The following is an 18615-nucleotide window of genomic DNA, read 5'->3' on the forward strand; positions in this document are numbered from 1 at the left end:
GCAGGGCCTGGGAGGGGGTGGCTGATCAGCCACTCTGTGGGGCAGCTGCTGTCTCGTGCCCTCCAAGGCTGGGGCCAGCAGCTGAGTTCTCAGGCAGGGCCACAGCACCATGGGAGAGAAGGGAGTCATTTTTATGAGACACTAGGGTTGTGTGTTGCTTGAGCCTTAGGGAGCCCTGATCCTTGTTGGGAAGGCTCCCCCAGAGCTCGTGGGTCACTGGGACTGTTCCAGGAGTCCTGTCAAGCCTTCTTGGGTAAAGGAGGGGCTGAGGCAGCTGTGGCACAAAGTGCTCTGCCTGGGGCACTTGGCAGCCTCTGGGTGCTGCCTCTCAGGGTTTGCCCCTCCTTGACAAGACATGTTGGAGTGGGAAGAAGTAGAAGGCAATTTATCACTGTAGGGCTGTTCAATGTGCATTTGACAGTGACCAACGTGTTCTGCTCCATTTCACAATCTTTGGGGGTAAATGTTCTCCATTCTCTCAGTATCTCTGACTCCCTTGGGGTCATCTCTTTGCCCAGATGTCTTGTTCCAGAGCTGCATGTGTTCCCCGTAGTCCTGACGTACCATGAGTGCCTCCTGAAGGTGCCATACGAGAGGAAGCTCATTGTTACGAATCCCTCCAGCCTTCCTGGCTGCTACGGGCTTGTTCCCCAGGTTTGGCATCACATCCACCTCCTCCTGTCAAATATTATTGGGGAGACTATTAGTGGGAAAAAAGGGTTTGGATAAGACCTTGCTGGTTTCTATTCAGTCTTAAAGATCTGCTGAGAAAAGGATCCTACCTGAATGTAAACCTTAGGATGCAGTTTAACCTCCTGAGGAAACAGTTTATGTTCTAGTCTAGTCTTCAGGGTGTTTTCTTGTGGGAGGTCTTAGAGGGTTGTGAAAAGCTGCTGCATTCACAGACTCCAGTGCCTGTGCTGGCAGGCTCCTTGCAGGATCCCCTGGGAGTGCTAAGCCTACAATTCTTGCAGCTTGTTTGTGCCTTTACCTTTGTCCTGGGGAGTTTTAAACGTGTGTGTAAGTTGCTGTTGCGGTGGATGTTAAGGAGTCTAAAGTTTCTTCAGAGGTCCCTCTGAAGTTGCATTTCATTCTGTCCCTTCCAGAAACGCAAGGACGACTCTCCCGTGCTCTACTCCAGCCCCAAGCCCTGTGGGATTGTGCAGCCTTACAGCACTGCAGAGATCCCAGTTATCATCGAAGTGCAGACGCTGGGCGAGCATCGCACCAAGGCTCTCGTCGGCGTGTTCGGGGATGAGAGAAACCCACGGGTGAGTGCAAGGGGAGATGTGAGCCTGTGTGCAACTGCTCCTGGCAGGGTGCACAGGGACAGGGATTCTTCCAGGGAAAACAGGCACAGGCTGCTGGGGAGAAGGACAGCAGGGATGGGTGGCACAAACAGCCCATGCCTCATAGGTGGTGATCTCAGTGTCTGACGCAGAAGGTAGTTCATCTAAGCTAGAATTGAGGGTAGTTTTAGTTTATTAAGCTTTAAAATGCTGTTAACTTTGGAAACATCTGTTTTCAAATGTCTTGTCATCTCTCTGAGCACAAAAGAAGATGTCAGAAGACTTCTGGGAACCTTGAGCTTTCTGTAAAAGAAAGGAAAACTGGCATTGGAAGACTGGTTGCAAGGATTTAAACTTAGATTAAAACATAATGAAATGATGATGCCAAATTCCCTGGATGGCACCAAACATCTGAACCTGGGCCATTGTGGCACTGCTTGTAAATCAGTGAACAGGAAGGACAGGCAATGCAGGCTGTGCCAGGGAGCTTGAAGTTTGACAAAACAGTTGCTTTCAACTATCAGGCTGCTTACCTTAAAAAGGAGGGTTTCCCCCTACCAGAATAACCAGTTGTTTAACTGTCAGCCCGGTCTTAACTAGAGATTTCTTGCAAAGCTTTTACCTTTGGGCCAATAATTTGTAGTTTGAAAGGTTCTCTTACCTTAATCCTTTTAAATTTGGAGGTGAACATGTAATTTTCTTTTTCTTTTTCCCCAAAAGCCCAGCATTTCAGCTGGAGTGTGGTAGCTGTCCCTAAAGCAATAACTTGAGCAGGGTTGAGCTGTTTAAGCTTTTTTAGGTTTCCCTGTTGTGGTTTGTTTTGAGTGTTTTTTAATCTTTCTTGCCTGCTTCCTGGAACAGGGAGTAGAATTACGGAGCTCTGGACGGCTGGCAGCAATCTACCCAAGTCCAACTGTGTTAGAGTTTGGCAGGATCCCAGCTCTACAGCCTGCTTCACAAAGCTTTACCCTCTTCAGTGAATGTCTTGTCCCTGTAGACTTCAGCATAGAAATGGTAAGTATCTGGGGGCTGTTTTCCAGGGAAATGGACTGGTCAGTAGCAGCCATGACTTGGCTTTTAAAAGCAAGATTTCCATACTGTCCTGTGTGAGAGGAGGCAAGATACTCCAATATTCCCTCTGAGCCAGGCAAGAGGAACCTGGCTCTGGAGTGGTTTTAGCTGGGGCACCCCTCAGTGAGGTCAGGTGCAGAGATGTTGGAGCAGCAATTAATCTGGGTTGTGTTGACAAGTTCTCCCTTAATTTTATCTTTTGTCTTTAGCTGTGTGTGTCACATTTTGGAGCTCCGAGATCAAGAGAAACCTGTGGTCCTTTGCTCCCCAGAGCATGGATTTCACTGTGGTTTCCCTGTCCCATCTACATTTGCTTTGTGCCAAACTGCTGTTAATAGTAGAGAGCAGGGTGTGAGGTGTGTCCTCAGACTGCTGGTGGGGAGGCAATTTTCACACCTCCTGGGGGTCAAGCCAGCTGGGCTGTCCACACAAGGACAAGGGTGGAGGTTGTGCACCCCCCAGCCTGTGATCTCTGTGCTATTGAAGAGCATCTTTGGGGAGCAGCTGCAGAGAAAGGCTGTTTAATATGTGGGGGCTGCATAGGGCAGAAGGAGCTGGGGCTGCTCCCCTGGCAGGGGGAGCAGGGCTGGTGCAGCCAGGAAGGGCTTGTAGGCTGGGCCTGGGGCTGGGTGGGATGTCTGCTGGAGGGGGAGATCTGTGAGGGGCTTGAGGTTTGCTCTTCTTCATGCTGGGTGTGTTGAACTTGTGGAGCTGGTTAAAACCTGATACCATGGACTTGTCTGTGTCTGTGGATAAAGCATCAGGCCATGTGGGAGAGTCCAGCCACAGCCTCCTGGGCCAAGGAGGAGGGGTGTGACTTTTCCTCTTGCTGCTTTTCCAGCTGTTTGGGAGATAAATGTTGTTCTAAAGCGAGGTTTTTTTCCAGGGCAGCTTTCCCTGACTCCACAATGGAGTTCTGCTTTCAGCCTCTGCAGGGAGCAATGCCCCTTGGCTGGGTGCTCATGGTGTGTAAAGGTTGGGTTTCATGTGCTCCTGCCAGGGCCAGACCTGCAGAGCTGTGTCTGCACAGCTGTGCTGGTGCAAGGCCTTTCCTCCCTCCTTTGGGCAGCCTCCAGCTCTCTTGGCCAATCTGTGAAGTCCATGAGAAAGCAGATGACAAGAGTTCTTGGGAAGAGTGGGCCATGCCCACAGAGCACATGTTGTCCAGTTTTCTTTCTGCTTCCTGCTTTCCTGCTCTGCTATAAGCATTTGGAGGTGACTTTTCTTTAGGCAGAGGGCACTGGGGCACCTCTCTACAGCTGATGATTGGTGGGGAGTGAGGGCTTCAGTCCTTTAGGGGGTGTTGAGAAGCACTGATGGCCCCTTGGGAAAGATTAGTTTGGTGTTGGGGTTTTGCTTCCCTGGTTTTGCAGAGACATTCTTCAGGCTCTCAGCAGTGTCCTCCAGCCATGTGGTTTCTGCAGTGGGATTTTAGCAGTTCTGCCTTCCTCTGGCCTTGAGCCTTTGTGAGAGGCCAGGAGAGAGAAAGCAGCTTTCCTTGGCCCACAGTGCAGAGAAAGACTGGGGAAGGAACACTCTCCTGAGGATAAGCATCCCTTGGGTTGGGCAAAACGGGGTTAATTGGGTGAGTCCCTTAAAGGAGGGGAAAATACAGGTTGTATGAGCTCTGCTGTTGCCCAGTACTGTAGCTTAACTTTAGGGAGATTAGGCCTTCAGGATTTTTATCCTCCCCTCTTTAGTCTTTCCTTTTCTTATATCCCACAAGACACCAGGGTGTGTGGTTTCCATCCTAAATGCATATTATGCTTGTCTTACAGGCTTCCAAATCCTACTGCTTTGTTATTGAACCCAGTGAAGGAGCGATCCCTGCTAGGGGTGAGGTTCCTGTGACTGTCACAGCAACCCTGGATGACACTGTGGGTTTTGATGACGCTGTCCAGCTGTTCATTGGGAACAGCCTTTGGAGCAGTGTCTTTCTCCAGGCTTTCGGCATTGGCACCACAATTGTCACAGACAAACCATTTGCCCCAGAGCTCAACTTGGGATACCAATTCAGGTAGGAGATCTCTCCACTCCCACCTCTCCTCCTGTCTCAACAAGGAGCAGTTTTTCTGTAGTCCTTCAGGCAAGATCTTCTTCAGTGTTCAAAGCCCTGACTCCTTCCCTAAAGGCAGAGATTCCTTTACAAACATGTGATGGGCACTTGAGAGTTGTTAGACACCCTCAAAAGCCACTGAAAGGGAAACCAGTTGCTAAATTGCCACAAACTGTCTCTAGTTCTAATACATTGATGTCCTCACTTGATCGAGTAATGATCTCACAGGCTGCCCCAGAACTAAAGGTTCCTGAAATGGTGCCCAGATGAGGCAGTCCCTCCATGTGGCTGAGGCACCAAGGGAAGATCCTTTCTCTTGCCCTTGCCCTTGCCCTTTCCCAATGGCACCTCCCAGGCAAGCAGGGGCCCTGGGAACAAAGAGACAGGAGGGTGACAACCCCCACCAGGAAGGCAGGAGCCCACAGAGCAGTTCCAGAGGCAGAGTTGCCAGCAGAGTTTGCAAAGTTCACTTCCAAACAGTTTCTAATTGCAAAATGAAATTTCTACAAATGGCTACCAGTGCAGAGCCAAGGCTGATACGAACGAGAGAGGCTCTGCTCCCCTGGTTTCCTCTCCTGGAGCAGGCAGATGATTTTTACCAGCTTGCTGGGATCATCCAGAAACTGCCTCTGAGCCGGCTTTTAGGAATGCCTGCAATCCTACCCCCACACACAAGGTCCCCAAGGGCAGCATCTCAAAGATTCAGTTTCAGCTTTGGGCACAGATTAATACAAAATGCAGCAACAGTATGAATCACCCCAGAACAAACATTTTGGGGGAAAACACCACGTCCTGTTAGCCTCACCTGGAAAATGTTACATTACCATTATAAACATATTTCTCTTTGCAATAATGACATCAAAAGGGCACCTTATCAGACACCACTTCTGGTCCACATTAAGAGCTGGAAATGAAGACAGTCTCTAAGCAATTAACACCTCAGGTTGCTCACTGGGAGCAATCTGATGACCAGGGAAATAGCTACTCTCATACTCTTTTCCATCCTGCCTTCTATTCCAGCCTCGTGCCCTGTCTTCGTCAGTTCAAAGTAACAAACAAGGGCCGCCGTTACCATCAGCTCTTCTGGAGTGCGGAATGCTACAGCCCACCTGAGGAGGGGAGCCAGAGTGTCTCAACCCTCAGCAGCCCCAGGGCCAAGGATGATTCCCAGCGCCCCAAACGTTCCAAGCCTGCGTTTGGGGTGAAGTCACCGACGATGGGCCTGCAGCCAGGCCAGTCTGAGGACATGGTGCTGCGAGGCTTCTCCCGCATCCCACAGGTGAGATCCCCTCCTCTCGGCTTGTTCCACAGGCCCTTGACATTTGCCTGGGGAAATGAGCAGGGGCCTTCACAAAACTGATTTAAGGCTACTCGTTTCTGTGGCAGCACCAGTTGCTTTCCTTGCTGGCCACCATCAGACCAGCTGAGACTTTATTGTGATTCCACAGCTAGCAAAACCCAGTGCTGATCCCAAAGCAGGGGTGGATGGAAATATTGCTCTTTTGGGGCAAGCAGTGTTGCATGCTGAGTCAGCAAAGAAGGGCAGAGAAATAAGTTACACTTAGACTAGGAGTCCAAAAAGAAAGTGAACTAAACAAGTGCCAAGTGGTTTATCTGGAGTGAGCACGGAGTAAAACAAAAGCCATGTCAAGGGAGGGGGTTTCTCACAAGTGCCTTTTGTGGTTATTGGGGTGCAGTGTTACAGACAATTGAGCACAGGAAGAAAAGGGGGCAGGGACTGTAACTGTGGCAGGAATAGGGCCCGTGGTGGGTGCAGAACCAATGCAGGGCATTTGCAGGGTGCCCTGCCACTACGCACTGGTGACAAGTGACTCTTGCTTGCAGGAGGTGCAGGATTATGTGTTCTGTGAAGCCATCATTGGGACATCCCCCAAGATGGAGAGGATAATAGAAACAATCATTACCTGTCAGTTCATTCACCCCTCTATAGAAGTATCAGCCAGACAATTCTCTTTCTATGTGGAGAAGGTAAGTCTGGATTGCATGCTGGCATTTTAACAGCATGGCTGAGGGGGGTGTGTGCTTGTGTTAAAGCCCCTCTTTACCCTTCCTGAGGCACTTTGTAAAGTGAGTGAAGATGCTTTTAGAGATGAGACTGGTATTTGACTTCCCCAAAGTAAAAGTGCAGTTCCAGCTGCAGTGCCAAGGAGATGGTGGCCACTCCAGAGAAATGCCAGTTTCTGTGCTCACTGTAAAGGGAGGCTTTTGAGGACCCTCCAAGGCACGGTGATGTCTGTACACTGATGCTGCAGGGAAGCTGGGAAAACTGGAGATTCCTGTGAATTCCTCAGGCTGACAAGGAAAAACCCAACATCTCCTGTGTCTCTTTGCCTTCTCTGCTGTTGGCATGGATGCTTGATGGTACAGCTATATGGATAGGCTCTGTGCATTTCCCTAAGCCTCCTCTGCTTCAAACGACCCCCAGGCATCCTGCAACTGCAGTGATGATAACACTGAGGCAGAGCAGGTGCCCTTTAGTCTCTGGATCCCAACTCCAGCATCATCTTTCTGCCTCCTGCAAGTTGTCTGAAAAAGAGAAGATGGTTAATGATTTGGTTTCTGTAGTTTCAGGCCAGTCCTCTGGTTCCCAGGCTTCCAGTGAAGTACAGAATCCCTGGAACAGGCAGTTCAGATGTAACTGAGAAGCTTTTCAGCTCTCCCTGATTCTGCCTGGGTTCTGCTCAATGCCACACACACAAACTGATTTATTGCATACTATGGCACAGCACCTGTTTGGTATCAGTACATGCAGAAGTCGTTTCCCAAAGTCTCTGGCTTCTCTAAACCATGCAGGAAGCCCAGCACAATGCTCAGACAGGAAGGAAGAGCCCAGGCTGATCAGAGCTTTGAGACCACAGACACCTTGTCCCTGTAGCAGGGGCTGCAGGACACGTGGTGCAGACAAAGTGCTTTTTGAGGCTGCTAGAGCCAGGAAGGTTGTGAGAAATGACTGTATGTGAGTGAAGATCCTCTAGTGCTGTTCTGCCCAATAGAGAGACAAAACTGGAGACAAATGGCCTGGATTCACTTTCTGCTTTAGATCTTAGGTCAAGCAGCCACCTCCTCTCAGGGGCCTATTCCCTCATCTGTACTTGGGAGTTTTCCCTGTCCTCCAGAGGATGCTGTGGTTTCTAAACATGAAAAGCATCTGCTGTCAAGAGAAACCTCCTGGAAGGGTAGAAACAAATAGAAAGAGTAAACAGAAATGTATGCACTCGTGAGGCTGAAAAATGTGAGCTGCAGCAGAAGCAGAAGGAGGTCTGTTTCTAGTTGAGGCTGTTTTTCCTTGTCTCCTGTTTCCATAGAAACCCAGTGATGTCCTGACACTGCAGTACCAGCCTTTGTCTTTAAAAAACACCTGCCTGCTGCCACTGGACCTCATGCTGCACTTGGAGCAGCCATTCCTGGTCTGTGATAAGGAGCAGCAGCCCCTCCCAGGTGGCCAGGTGAGCAGCCCTGGCCTCCTCCAGTGGGGTCTGAAGAGGAGGGATGTGGTGGTGCCTTTCTGTTGGGAGCTCCTTGAGTCAAGAAGTTTATTCTGTAGCATCAGCAGTGGGCTGGCCTGAGCTGCATCAGCAAAGCTGCTGAAGGAATCAAAATCTTATCTGAATTGAGTAGATCCATCCTGGCTTTAAGGCACAGGGAGAGGGGAGCAGGCAGCTGGGTCTGGGCAAGCCATGCAGGGAAGGTGTCTCCTGGAAAGCCATGCCAGCTCTCCAGCAGCCACCCCCTTGTACTGGGGCTGAGCACAGAAACGGGAGCCTGAGGGATCCTGGACTGGCCTGTGGTGCCTGCAGCCAGACCCCTGCTGTAGAGAGATGAACCATGAACTGAGAAGCCCGTGCTGGGGTCACTTGGAGCATTTACTGTTTCATGCTGTCAGACCTTGGGACATCATCCCACAGGTGATTAATTACTGCTCATCTCCTTGCAGCCTGTGAGAGTGGATGTAGGGGAGACCTGTCATCTCTACATCGTGTTTGACCCAGCTTATGAACTGGATTTTAAGAGCTGGAGAAAAGAGAAGGTTCTGAAGATAGACATGGTCAGGGGCCATCCTTTTGTGGAGCGTATCAGCCTTGAGGGAGAAGTTCACTTCCCAAATCTCCAAATGCAGCCCAGCTCCGTGGAGTTTGGCTTCATCAGGCCTGACACGGAAGAAGTGCGTTCCCTGGAGATGACCAACTGCAGCCCACTGCCCGTCCAGTACCGCTGGTCATTCCGTTCCGACAGCAAGGTGACCAGGTTTAGGTATGTGCACCTTTGCCCTCCCCTTGAAGCTCTTCTTGCTGTGTCCTGTTTGTACTTGGCCAAGAGCAAAGCTGTTTGCCTGGCATCTGACAAATGGCACTGAGCAGCTGTGCTCAGGCTGGATGCTCAGGGAATAGGTTTTCCACCACTTTGGTGCTGCACAGCCCCCACAGTGGTTTCCCCTGGGAAGGAAAGCTGGGGTGAAAGCTGCTTTCTCAGACCTCTGTGGCCTGAGACCATGTCCACCTTGATGAAGGGCTCCTAGTCCCAGCTCCCACAGTTCTGCTGAAGGCCCTTCTGGCCCCTCTGCTTTGGGATGGGTCCTCTCTGCAGGAGCTGCTCTCTGCTCCTTGCCTTCCTCCCTTGCATTGTGCTGGAGGATGCCCAGAAAGTCCCAAAAGCAGAGAAAGAGCCACTTAGCACCAGGGCTGATGCTGAACATCTTGTTACCTTCCCTTTCCTTCTTTGCTGAGACAACTCCTTTAGTGCCAGGACGATTTCTTTCCCAGGGGTCAGCTTTCAGTGGACACCTTGGAGTCTTCACTTCCATTTTTTGGTGTCACTTATTACTCATTTTGACTTTTCCACCCTGCAACATGTCCCTTATGAGTTCTGAATTGCTTGTCAGCAGGGCTTGTTCATCACATCATCTCCTATCCCTGTCTCCCAGAGAGTTTCTACTTTAGAGTGAAAAATGTCATTGTCTGGGCACCATGGTCCTGGGAAGTTGCCTCAAACCATTCATAAAAACTAAAGACAGTGGAGTAAATGATTAGGGATCTCTTGGGGGTTATGATGAGAGAGCCAGAAATGAAACCCAGCCTTAGATAACAAGCTACAAAGCTGAAGACAGTGATTCTTTGGGGAGCAGGTCATTACAGGCCCTGAATGCCTGTCTGGGAACGGAGCATCCAGGTGGTGTTTGACTGTGGGGAGCACTTGCAACTCAGCAGGGTGACAGGCAGGCACAGTTTGACTGTGTCCCTCACATGGCATTAGAAACACAAGCAGAGTTACCCTGAGCACCTGCTTTAATTTAAAATGGGGAATGTGACCTGAGTCACCTGGGAGGGTTGGAAAATGTCAACCAACCCCCCACCAGTGTCAGGGAAACATTCCTGATAAATACCTGGTGGAGCTGCAGAGTTTCTGGCATTGAGCACTGGGGCGGCTGTGCTGGCTCATCAGTGGCTGGCTCTGCCCCTCAGTGCCTCAGATCTCACCTTTTGCTTGCCTTCTCTGTCTTTTTCTCTCCCACTGTGCTTTTTGCATCCCCACAAAGTGTTAATCCCTGTCCTCTGTAGTTGCTCAATGCAAGCAGTTGCAGCTGCTGCAGCACCTCAGTGTTATCCCTGGGCTGCCGTTAGAACAGACCTGCTCCAGCCTGGATTGGGAAGGGCTGGATCAAACCATTTCTCAGTTCAACGTGCCAGCACCCACCCAGGGGTTGCATCCTGACCAGGAGCTGCTCGTGCAGCGGTCCCTCCCTCCCCTGCAGATCCCTGTTCATAGTTATCCTATTTTCCAGACATGAGCTTTACCCACCTAAATTCACACCCCAACCACCAAAGGGGAAGGCAACCTATTTGGTTCACCCAGTAACTCGATGGAGACACTTCAAGATGAGATATGAGGACACAGCCAGAATGCTGAGAACAATGCAGGATTTTACCCAATCTTTAAGAAACAAGGTAGATTTTCTTGTACATCTACTGCTTGTGTTTCCTCCCCAGCCTGCCACCACCAAGTCATGCTCGTGCTGACCTCCCTTTTTGCTGCCCTGCTGTCCGGTGCCCTGACAGTGGGCTGGGCAGCAGGGCCAGTGGCTGGACGTGGGCTGTGTGGGAGGGAGAAATAGGAGAGTTTTCCTTGGAGAAGCTCACTCAGATCCTACAGACCTGTGTTGAGTGTGGGATTTTTTGCCTTCACAATGAAAGATGAGGCTTTTATCTGCATCATCATGGTAAGGCCTCCAGCTTCCTTCCCAGAGCAAGCTGGGATGAGTCCTGATCTCCATGGAGCCTCTTCCCAAGGCAGCCAGACTCCAAGTTTGCAGGGCTCTGCTTTCACCCAGAGCTGCTATTGCACTGCTGGCCCTGGAGCTGTCTTACAAACGGAGACTTTGCAAAGTGGCTGTCTCTTCCTCCCAGCATAGAAAATGGCTTCTTTTTCAGGTGCAATCAGATCAACTTCCTGAATACCCTCGCCTCCAAGTAGGGTTTGAGGGATTCAGCATCTCCGTGGACGAAACGCAGACTTCCCTCAAAGCAGAGGAGGTAAGAGGGAATCTGTCTCACTTGCACATTGTCAGTGTGGCAAGCAGGGCTGGAGCTCCCAGTGCCACTGGTGGCCCTCAGCATTGGCCACAGAGGGGCCGCCCATCCCTGCAGGCCCATCACAAAGTGCTGCTGAAGCAACTGGTAGTTGGAGAGGCCATGCAGGACATGTTGTAGGGCTGCCCAAGGACACTTTGCAGCACCTATGGAGGGCACTGCTCCCCCTGGAACTCCTCAGGTGGTCCATAGGAAACTTTTGCAGGAGCTTTTGCTGTAGCACCTTGAGAAAGCAGCATTTAAATCAGAGAGAGGGGAAGAGCCTCAGGAGTCAGATGAGCTGGGCTGGAGTCCTGCGCTCAGCTCCGAGAGCTCTCACTCTGAGCCTCCTCCTTTTCTAAAAGCAGTAAGAAATGCTTTTTAAAGGCAAGTTGTGCATCAGAGAGAATTTCTACTGCCAGGAGACATCCCAGTTCACTTTCACGTAATGTACTAATTAATGCATTGATCTGTGAGTGTGGGAGAAGATTTTCCCCATGGTCCCTGCACTGGTCAGTGGCATGGATGCAGGATGAGGTGAGGGTGATTCTGGCAGTGTTTGGGGAGTAGGCCCCTCCAGGTACAGCTGCACTTTGCTCCAAGATGCTCTTCTGCATCCATTGCCGTGCTCAACAGCTCAATCTCTCCTGTCTTCCATCCAGGCTTTCAGTATCCTGCCAATGTCAGGTGTGCTGCAGCCAGGTGAGAGCCAGCAGGTCTCCTTCACCTTCTCTGGCCACCTCAACACCATCTCCGATGTCACGGCGCTGTGCCACGTGGAGGGAGGCCCCACCTACGAGGTGCTGGTGACCGGGGAGATCTCACATTTCAGCTACCTCGTGAGGCCCCAGGAGATCAACTGTGGCTTACAGGTACCACACACATCCCTGGCACAGCTCCTTGCCTTGGCACCACGGCCAGCAGGTTCCTGCCCACCTCGCTCCAGGGCTCCCTTCCCTTCCCAGCCCCTTTGTTGGCTCTGGGGCTTGGAAGCCCAACCTTTGAGGGACACATCTGGCATCCAAGCTGCTCTAAAATGGCCATCTCCAACCCTCTCCACAATGCTGGGAATGCCTCTTTTTCAGGGTACCTAACACTGCCTCTGGGGCAGGCAGGGTCCCAGTGGGGGTGCTCTGAGGGGTGTGTCCCTGAGACATCTCTCTGCTGATCCACACCTAAAGCCTGACCTCCAAGGAGATGCTCTTGTCTAAAGCTCTTGCTTAATCCACACAATAATCAAGGGAAGAAGTTGGGCTTCCAGTCACTACAGTTGGAGAGACTGTCCCAGAATAATCCCCACTTCACTCTTTTCCAGTCAAAAGCCCACAGATATTTCCAGCTGCTGGCCCTGTCTGTGTTGCCCCAGGTGACTCCCTTGTTGCATCTATGTTGCTTGCCAATACTTGCATGCAGGTGCCTTTTCTCCTGGAACGCCTCAGTGCTGTCTCTGTTTCTCCTGGCTGTTGGTGACCCCTCAGAGGGCAGAGGGCCTGTGTGCCCTGGTTCATTTATTGCTGGCCCTCACATGGTTGTTACCACAGCTCTGTGTGCTGCCAGAGCTCCCTGGTGCTGTGCAGGTGCCCTGGGCCTGGGGGTTCCCCAGGTTCCCAAGTGCCCCTATCTCCTCCCTGGTCCCTGCTCCCATGATGTGTCTGCTTTCAAGCCCAGGAGGGAGGAAGGAGATTCCCAGCAGCAGGCCTGGGTCTGTAACTTCCCTCTCCTGTGCCTTCTCTCCAGATGTTTAATGAAATTCATCACAGCAAGGTCACCCTGGTGAACGGTGGCAAGATTGAATTCAAGTGGGTGCTAAAGCCTAGCCCTGCAGACAAGTGTCTGCCTGGTGTGTTTCTGGTCAACCCCACCACTGTAAGTAGCACAAGTGACTGAGCCCAGCCCTGTGTCAGGTGGCCCAGGAGAGTGTTAAAGAGAAAAAAAGGGGGGGAGGTGGGGAAGGGGGAAAAAAGTCAGAGGGGAAAACCCCAAACCCAGCCATGAGAGAGACAGGGCTGTAAGCAATTTCTGCTGGGGCCAGAGAAGGTCAAACAAGTGCTCTCCTGACAGACTCCCCCACGGCCTTGGCTGGTGGGTGGCTCTGCTGTCAGAGGCAGACACCGGCGGGAGGCACAGGAGCATGGGTCACTGTCCTGTCCTGCTGTAAGGGGAGCAGAGGAGAATTCTTTTTGATAGATTTCTCAGAGGAAAATAAGGCACAAACCCAGCAAGTAGTGTATCTGAAAACTGTTTGTTGATAAAGAAATGGCATGGTCCCGACCAGAGGGGGGACAGAAAAGAGAGAAAATGAGAAACAGAGAGAGTAACACAGGACAGGGACAGAGCGTCACCGTGAGAGCCCTGAGGCGCTGTGTCGGCTCCTGCTCAGCAGATGGAGCAAGTGCAGTTGTCCCAGTCCTGGTCATTTGTAACTTTTCAACACATTCAACAGGTTTCCATTCCTTCATTGGTTAAATGTTAATATTGCAACAACTCTTCACCAACGTTGGTATCAAACATAACATTCTCATTAAAAGAACCCTAAACTTTAGCAAAACTTCTTTTACAAAAGTCATCATTATAAAACACATAGTATCTACTCTAACAATTGTGAAAGCCAATACTGTAATATATTTATCATGAAGGTGATGTGGTCTGATGGTTTCTTCTAGATGAGAACCTGTCTCCTCAGCCTGTCTGTCCCCTGAGCCATCCCCCATCAAACACTCTGATGCATTCCCTCCCTCTTCTCCCATCCCTGCAGGGTTCCCTTGCAGCCGGTGAGACGCAAGTGCTGAAATTCTCTTACATGCCAGGATTACCAGGAGCCTTCAGCAGGACTTACCAGCTTAAAGTGGGTGACCTGCAACCAGAAAATATCTGCCTGAAAGGAGAAGCATCCTTTCCCATGATCAGTCTGGACCTGCCCTGGAGCATCAGAGGTGGGCACTGCCTGTCTGCCCTCAGGAAAGGCCCTTCTGGTTTTGTTCCCTACCATAGGCCCTGAGGGCAGCTCATGCCAACCTCCACCGAGCCTGGAGGGTTGCAGGACTCCCAGACCAAGTCAAGCCCCCTGGTTGCTTCATGAGTCTTGAGCAGAGGATGCCATGTGGACTTTGTCCCAGGAGCCAACCTGCAGAGCCTGCCATCCTCATCCCTGAAGGACAATGGCTAGAGTGAAAGGCTTGGGAAAGCTGTAAGAGAGGCTGGCAGGGCTTCTGGCAGGGTTGGATCTGTGTGACATTGCAGGGGATGAGATTCAGAGAGGAACAGCAGCATCCACTTTCCATAGATGGCTTGAGGGATTTCTTTCTGGTAGAAACCAATGTTGGGAGGCAGGGACTTCCCAGCTTCAATGGGACTGGCACTTTGCTCACACTTCTCTTTGTGGATGTTTTCTTTCTTCAGGAAATGAAAAATATGAGAAGACACTGAAACGGCTCATAAAACGCCGGCAAATATACGATCCCAGCTATAAATCAGTTGTTCTGAAGAAGCCTCAGAGCCCAAAGATTGAGACCTTGAAGTCTCAGACCTTGAAGACTCAGAACCCAAAGACTCAGGACCTGCAGCCCAGCGTGCTTGCCTCTGGCACTGTAGTAAGAACAGCTGCAGCCCCGTTTGGCACAGGCCACCCTCTCCATGTCACCTGAGCCCCTTGCAGCCCACAGCAGCTTCCTGGTGCCCTGATGACCCTTGGGACCTCCCTGCCCACTGACAACCTTGTGTCACCTCAGCATTGCCCCTAGGGCTGCCCCGCTGGTCATGTCTCTTCTGGGGCTGCAGCAGCTTCCTGGCTACCCCAGGGAGAGATCCTGAAGGCCATGCTCCAGGGATGGAGTTGATGGTGCTTTGAGGGAGATGCAGGTCATTGCTGGGGAGTTCATTGTTCCCAACCCAAGCCCTGCCAGATTTACAGCCCTTACCAGCAGCTGCCTGATTGTGCCCTGGGGCTGTGCTGGAGGTGCTCATCTCCAAGAGGCACCAGCTTGGTCCCAGTTCCCTTTCAAGACAGCTGCTGTCCAAGCTGCCTTGGTACAGGCTGGGGGCAGACAAGTATCTGGAGCTCTGGAAGGTTCCTGGCTTGTCTGTCTGCCTGGCCAGATCAGCTTTGCTGACAGTGTCTGGGCAGGCAAAGATGCTGGAGTTACTTCCCTGGAGATGAGGTCCTGGCTAAGAGAGCAGGAGGTGTCACAGGCACTGAGCAGCCAGACAGGAGGACCCCACACCCCCTCCCAACAAGAGTGGGGTGGGATCCTTTCTCAGGTGCAAGCTGGGCTTTGGGAAGGACCTTTGCTAACCAGCCACTGTCTTCCCTTTCTTCAGTCAGACTCTCAGCTGCAGATAAAGATGATGAGGATGCTGATGGAGAAACCTTTTGTAGAGCTGCAGCAAATTCTTCCGACCCATCCCCTGAAGAGCAGGTTCCCTGACAAGGAGCTGTGCCAGAGTCTTGCCAAGTGAGGAGGGACTCCCATCCCCATCTCCAGGTGCCCCTTGGGAACACCCAGCCATGTCCCCTTCTCCTGAGAGCTCCCTGTTTCTGCAGAGCTGGGAACAGCCTGGACTTCAGAAAGGGTCTGGTCCTGGTGGCTGTGACACGCTGCCTGTGAGCAGTGGAGTGTCCTCCCTTCCCCAGCACCACGCTGAGCTTTGGACTGCTCAGCTCCCCACAGCTGTGGGGTTCTGTCCCTAGAGCTGGGGGACCCAGTGCAGACCTTCAGGCCCTTCCAGACAGCATAGATTCTGTCCCTGCTGCCTAGCTCTGAAGGAGACAACTCCCAGCTGAAGTCTTGCTTCCAACTAACAGCTGTGCAGCTGTGACACTGAACAAAAGGAGAAGGGAGCTGCACATGTCAGCAAACCCTTTAAAACCCAACATCAGATGGTTTGAATCCTGGTGGGGTGGCAGGGCAGGTGACATGGCCCGTCCCTTTGCACCATCATGATGCAGCACAAGCACGGGAGGCTTCAATTCAGGAAGAAGATGCTCTGCAGAGCAGCTCATGTGGTCTGGTTGTAGAGCAATGAAGATTTCCTGTGCAGGCAAACCTTATTCCTAGACCCCAAAGCAATTTCAGGCTCAGGCTGTACACCAGGCTAGGCAGTTCCACTGAGAGCAGTGGAGGCCCAGTGGACTCACCTAGACTGGCTTTTCATGGCAGACGAGCTGTGGCCAGTGTCCATTTTAAACTAATTTTATTTTCAGGTACCATTAGTAGCTGATCAAACCTAGGGCCTGCACTCCTCCTGACTTCCCAAAGTCATTGCCAGGTGGTCAGGCTATGGGTTTCATGGGCTTGAGCTGAGTTTTTACAGCAGTGAATAAAGAAATAGCCACTTTATTTGTATCCTCCATCCACTCGGATGTGTAGCCAGGCTGTGGTTTAAGGACTGTCCTTATTCCTTGCAGAGCTGAGCTGCTCGAGTATGTCCTGGACATGGGCCCTGTCCTTAGGGGTTACACTGAGACATGCTCTCTGAAGATCACCAACCCTGGGCAGATCCATGTGTCCTTCAAGGTCGATGTATCTGTCCTGCAGGACACAGGTAAGCAGTGCTGGAGACACTTCCTGTGGCCTTGAAGGAGGTGTCTCAGACAGATTAGCTTAAGCCCCTGAACCTGGGGAGGTTTCTGAGCTTTTTCTTCTCAGTGCCCTTGCTGGGAGCTTTAGAGGCAGAGCTCTCCTGGCCAGCCATGCCCAGGGACCTGGCCTGCCTGCGACTGCCCCAACGCTTCAGTGCAGGGGCCAATGGACTCATCACCCTGGTCACCTGTCAGCATCTTCCCCCCTTGGCTCCCACGAGCAGCAAGTTTCTTTGGGCACTCTGTGGGCTTGTTTTGTCAACCAGTGGGGTCTGCTGTGTTTTGGAAGTGCTTTGTTTGGAGTTCACACTGTCACAGCACTTGTATTCAGTCTTTATTGAGGAAGCAGCCTGTGAGATCCTCTGGTGGATCAAAAGAGGTTTCCAAAAGAGGCCTTGAGGCAAAGAGGCCTTGAGGCAAGGCTGCCCTTCCATCACACAGTGGCTCACTGTGTCTGAAGGGTGTTCAGGTGCACTCTTAAGTTTTGTCCAGGTCACAGCACAGCGTGGGGCTTTTGCCAGACCTCTCAGCCAGGACACCTGTAAGGCCTTAACGTGCTTGTACACATTTTGTGTTTTGTGTCTATCTCAGCTGCTTTGTGTTCATCTGTTCAAGGTTTCAGCGTGGGCCTGGACCAGATGATTTGTCTGCCCCCCAACAACAGCGTGGACTTTGACGTGTGCTTTGAAAGTGCCCACAAGCCATATGGTGATGTGGAAGTGCTGCTGCCCATAGAGGTACCACAGCTCTTGGGGCAGGCAGCAGGCTGGGCACAGCAGCAGATGTCACCCACACCCTCTGCTGAATCCTCTGTCCTTCTCCAGGTGACAAAAGGCCCTATGTACAGCATCCGCATCCGTGCCACTGTGTTTGAAATGTCACTCACCCTCACCAAGAACAGACTGCAGTTCTCTGACATCCTTGTTGGGCAGTGCCAGGTTGAGACCATCCGACTCTTCAACTGGTTCCGAGTACCCTGCAAATGGTTCATTGCTTCCAACAAGCCTGCTCTGAAGGTAAAGCACAGGCGACATTGAACACGGAACTTGGTTGGGTTTTCTTTGTGACTCTTGCTCTTTCTGCTCCTGTGGCTGCCTGAGCACTTGGGTCTACAGTGTGTTTGAGGAAAGTTCTGAGGGTCTAGATCAAGGCTGGTTTGCCTCAACCTGTTCCATTAGCTGATGCTTTGCTTTGCCGCCATCTTCACCCATTCCTCTTCCTCCTCTGAGGACAGTAGTTCCCTATCTGCCTGCCCTGTCTCCAGGGCTTCCCTCCAGCTCTGGGCTTTGGGGCCACACTTGGTTTGGCTGTGGGTGCTCTCAGCTCCGTGTCAGTGTCTCAGAACACAAGGAGAACTCACATGATTGGTTTCTGTGCCCAGAAGAATCAACAGGAGCCCTGTCCCTTTGACGTGACGCCCTCCAAAGGAACCCTTGATCCAGGGAAGTGGCAGAACTTGCAAATCCAGTTTACACCCGAGGAGGAGGTGAGACTGGCGGGTGTCAGCCCAGGAGGCTGTCAGGGCTGTCTGGAAATGAGGGCCTGGTGCAGAGAGTGTGGTAGGAGCTCTGCCTTCACAGGGAGCTTTCTGCAAGCCCCATACTCTGCGTGGCTCAGTTCACCCCACAGAGCACTCGTGTGAGATGTGCTTTGAAATGCCCACAGGGAGCTTGCACAGAGAGCACCAGGGCTCTGAGGCTGCCTCTTGGCACATGGGGGGGATGTGCCCAACTCCCCTCAGCCTCCCCCTTGCCTGGCTGTATTTGCAGCTGTGACACTCAGTGCAGAGCAGCTGCCCACTCACAGAGGATAATCCTGGAATGGCTCATCCTGCTGCAGGACTGACAGACCAAACAGCCACCACCCACCTTCCTGGGCACGGCAGGACGGTCACCTGTAGTGGGGTGCTGCCAGCAGTCCCTGGGGCTCTGGCCTGCCTGCACATTCCTGTGCAGCTGGGGATTCAGCTTAAAGGACAAAGCATTCCCAAAAGTGGTTTGCCTGTGGCTGCTGGGTCTCGGAAACTGGCAGTGTGTA

General features: G+C 51.8%; 1 protein-coding gene across 1 annotated transcript in view; it reads left to right on the forward strand.

Moving 5' to 3' along the window:
* The window catches only part of LOC136561426 (hydrocephalus-inducing protein homolog), a 69377-nt gene that overhangs the window by 25679 nt on the left and 25083 nt on the right, over positions 1-18615 (forward strand). Inside the window, 17 exon segments of the mRNA XM_066557722.1 lie at positions 519-654; positions 1107-1271; positions 4139-4377; positions 5437-5695; positions 6262-6405; positions 7743-7875; positions 8343-8688; positions 10763-10964; positions 11663-11872; positions 12738-12866; positions 13756-13933; positions 14400-14590; positions 15318-15451; positions 16405-16541; positions 17194-17315; positions 17403-17594; positions 17960-18064. Coding sequence (XP_066413819.1) covers positions 519-654; positions 1107-1271; positions 4139-4377; positions 5437-5695; positions 6262-6405; positions 7743-7875; positions 8343-8688; positions 10763-10964; positions 11663-11872; positions 12738-12866; positions 13756-13933; positions 14400-14590; positions 15318-15451; positions 16405-16541; positions 17194-17315; positions 17403-17594; positions 17960-18064 — 3022 coding nt within the window.

Source organism: Molothrus aeneus, chromosome 11 (assembly GCF_037042795.1).
Source record: "Molothrus aeneus isolate 106 chromosome 11, BPBGC_Maene_1.0, whole genome shotgun sequence".
Lineage (NCBI taxonomy): Eukaryota > Metazoa > Chordata > Aves > Passeriformes > Icteridae > Molothrus > Molothrus aeneus.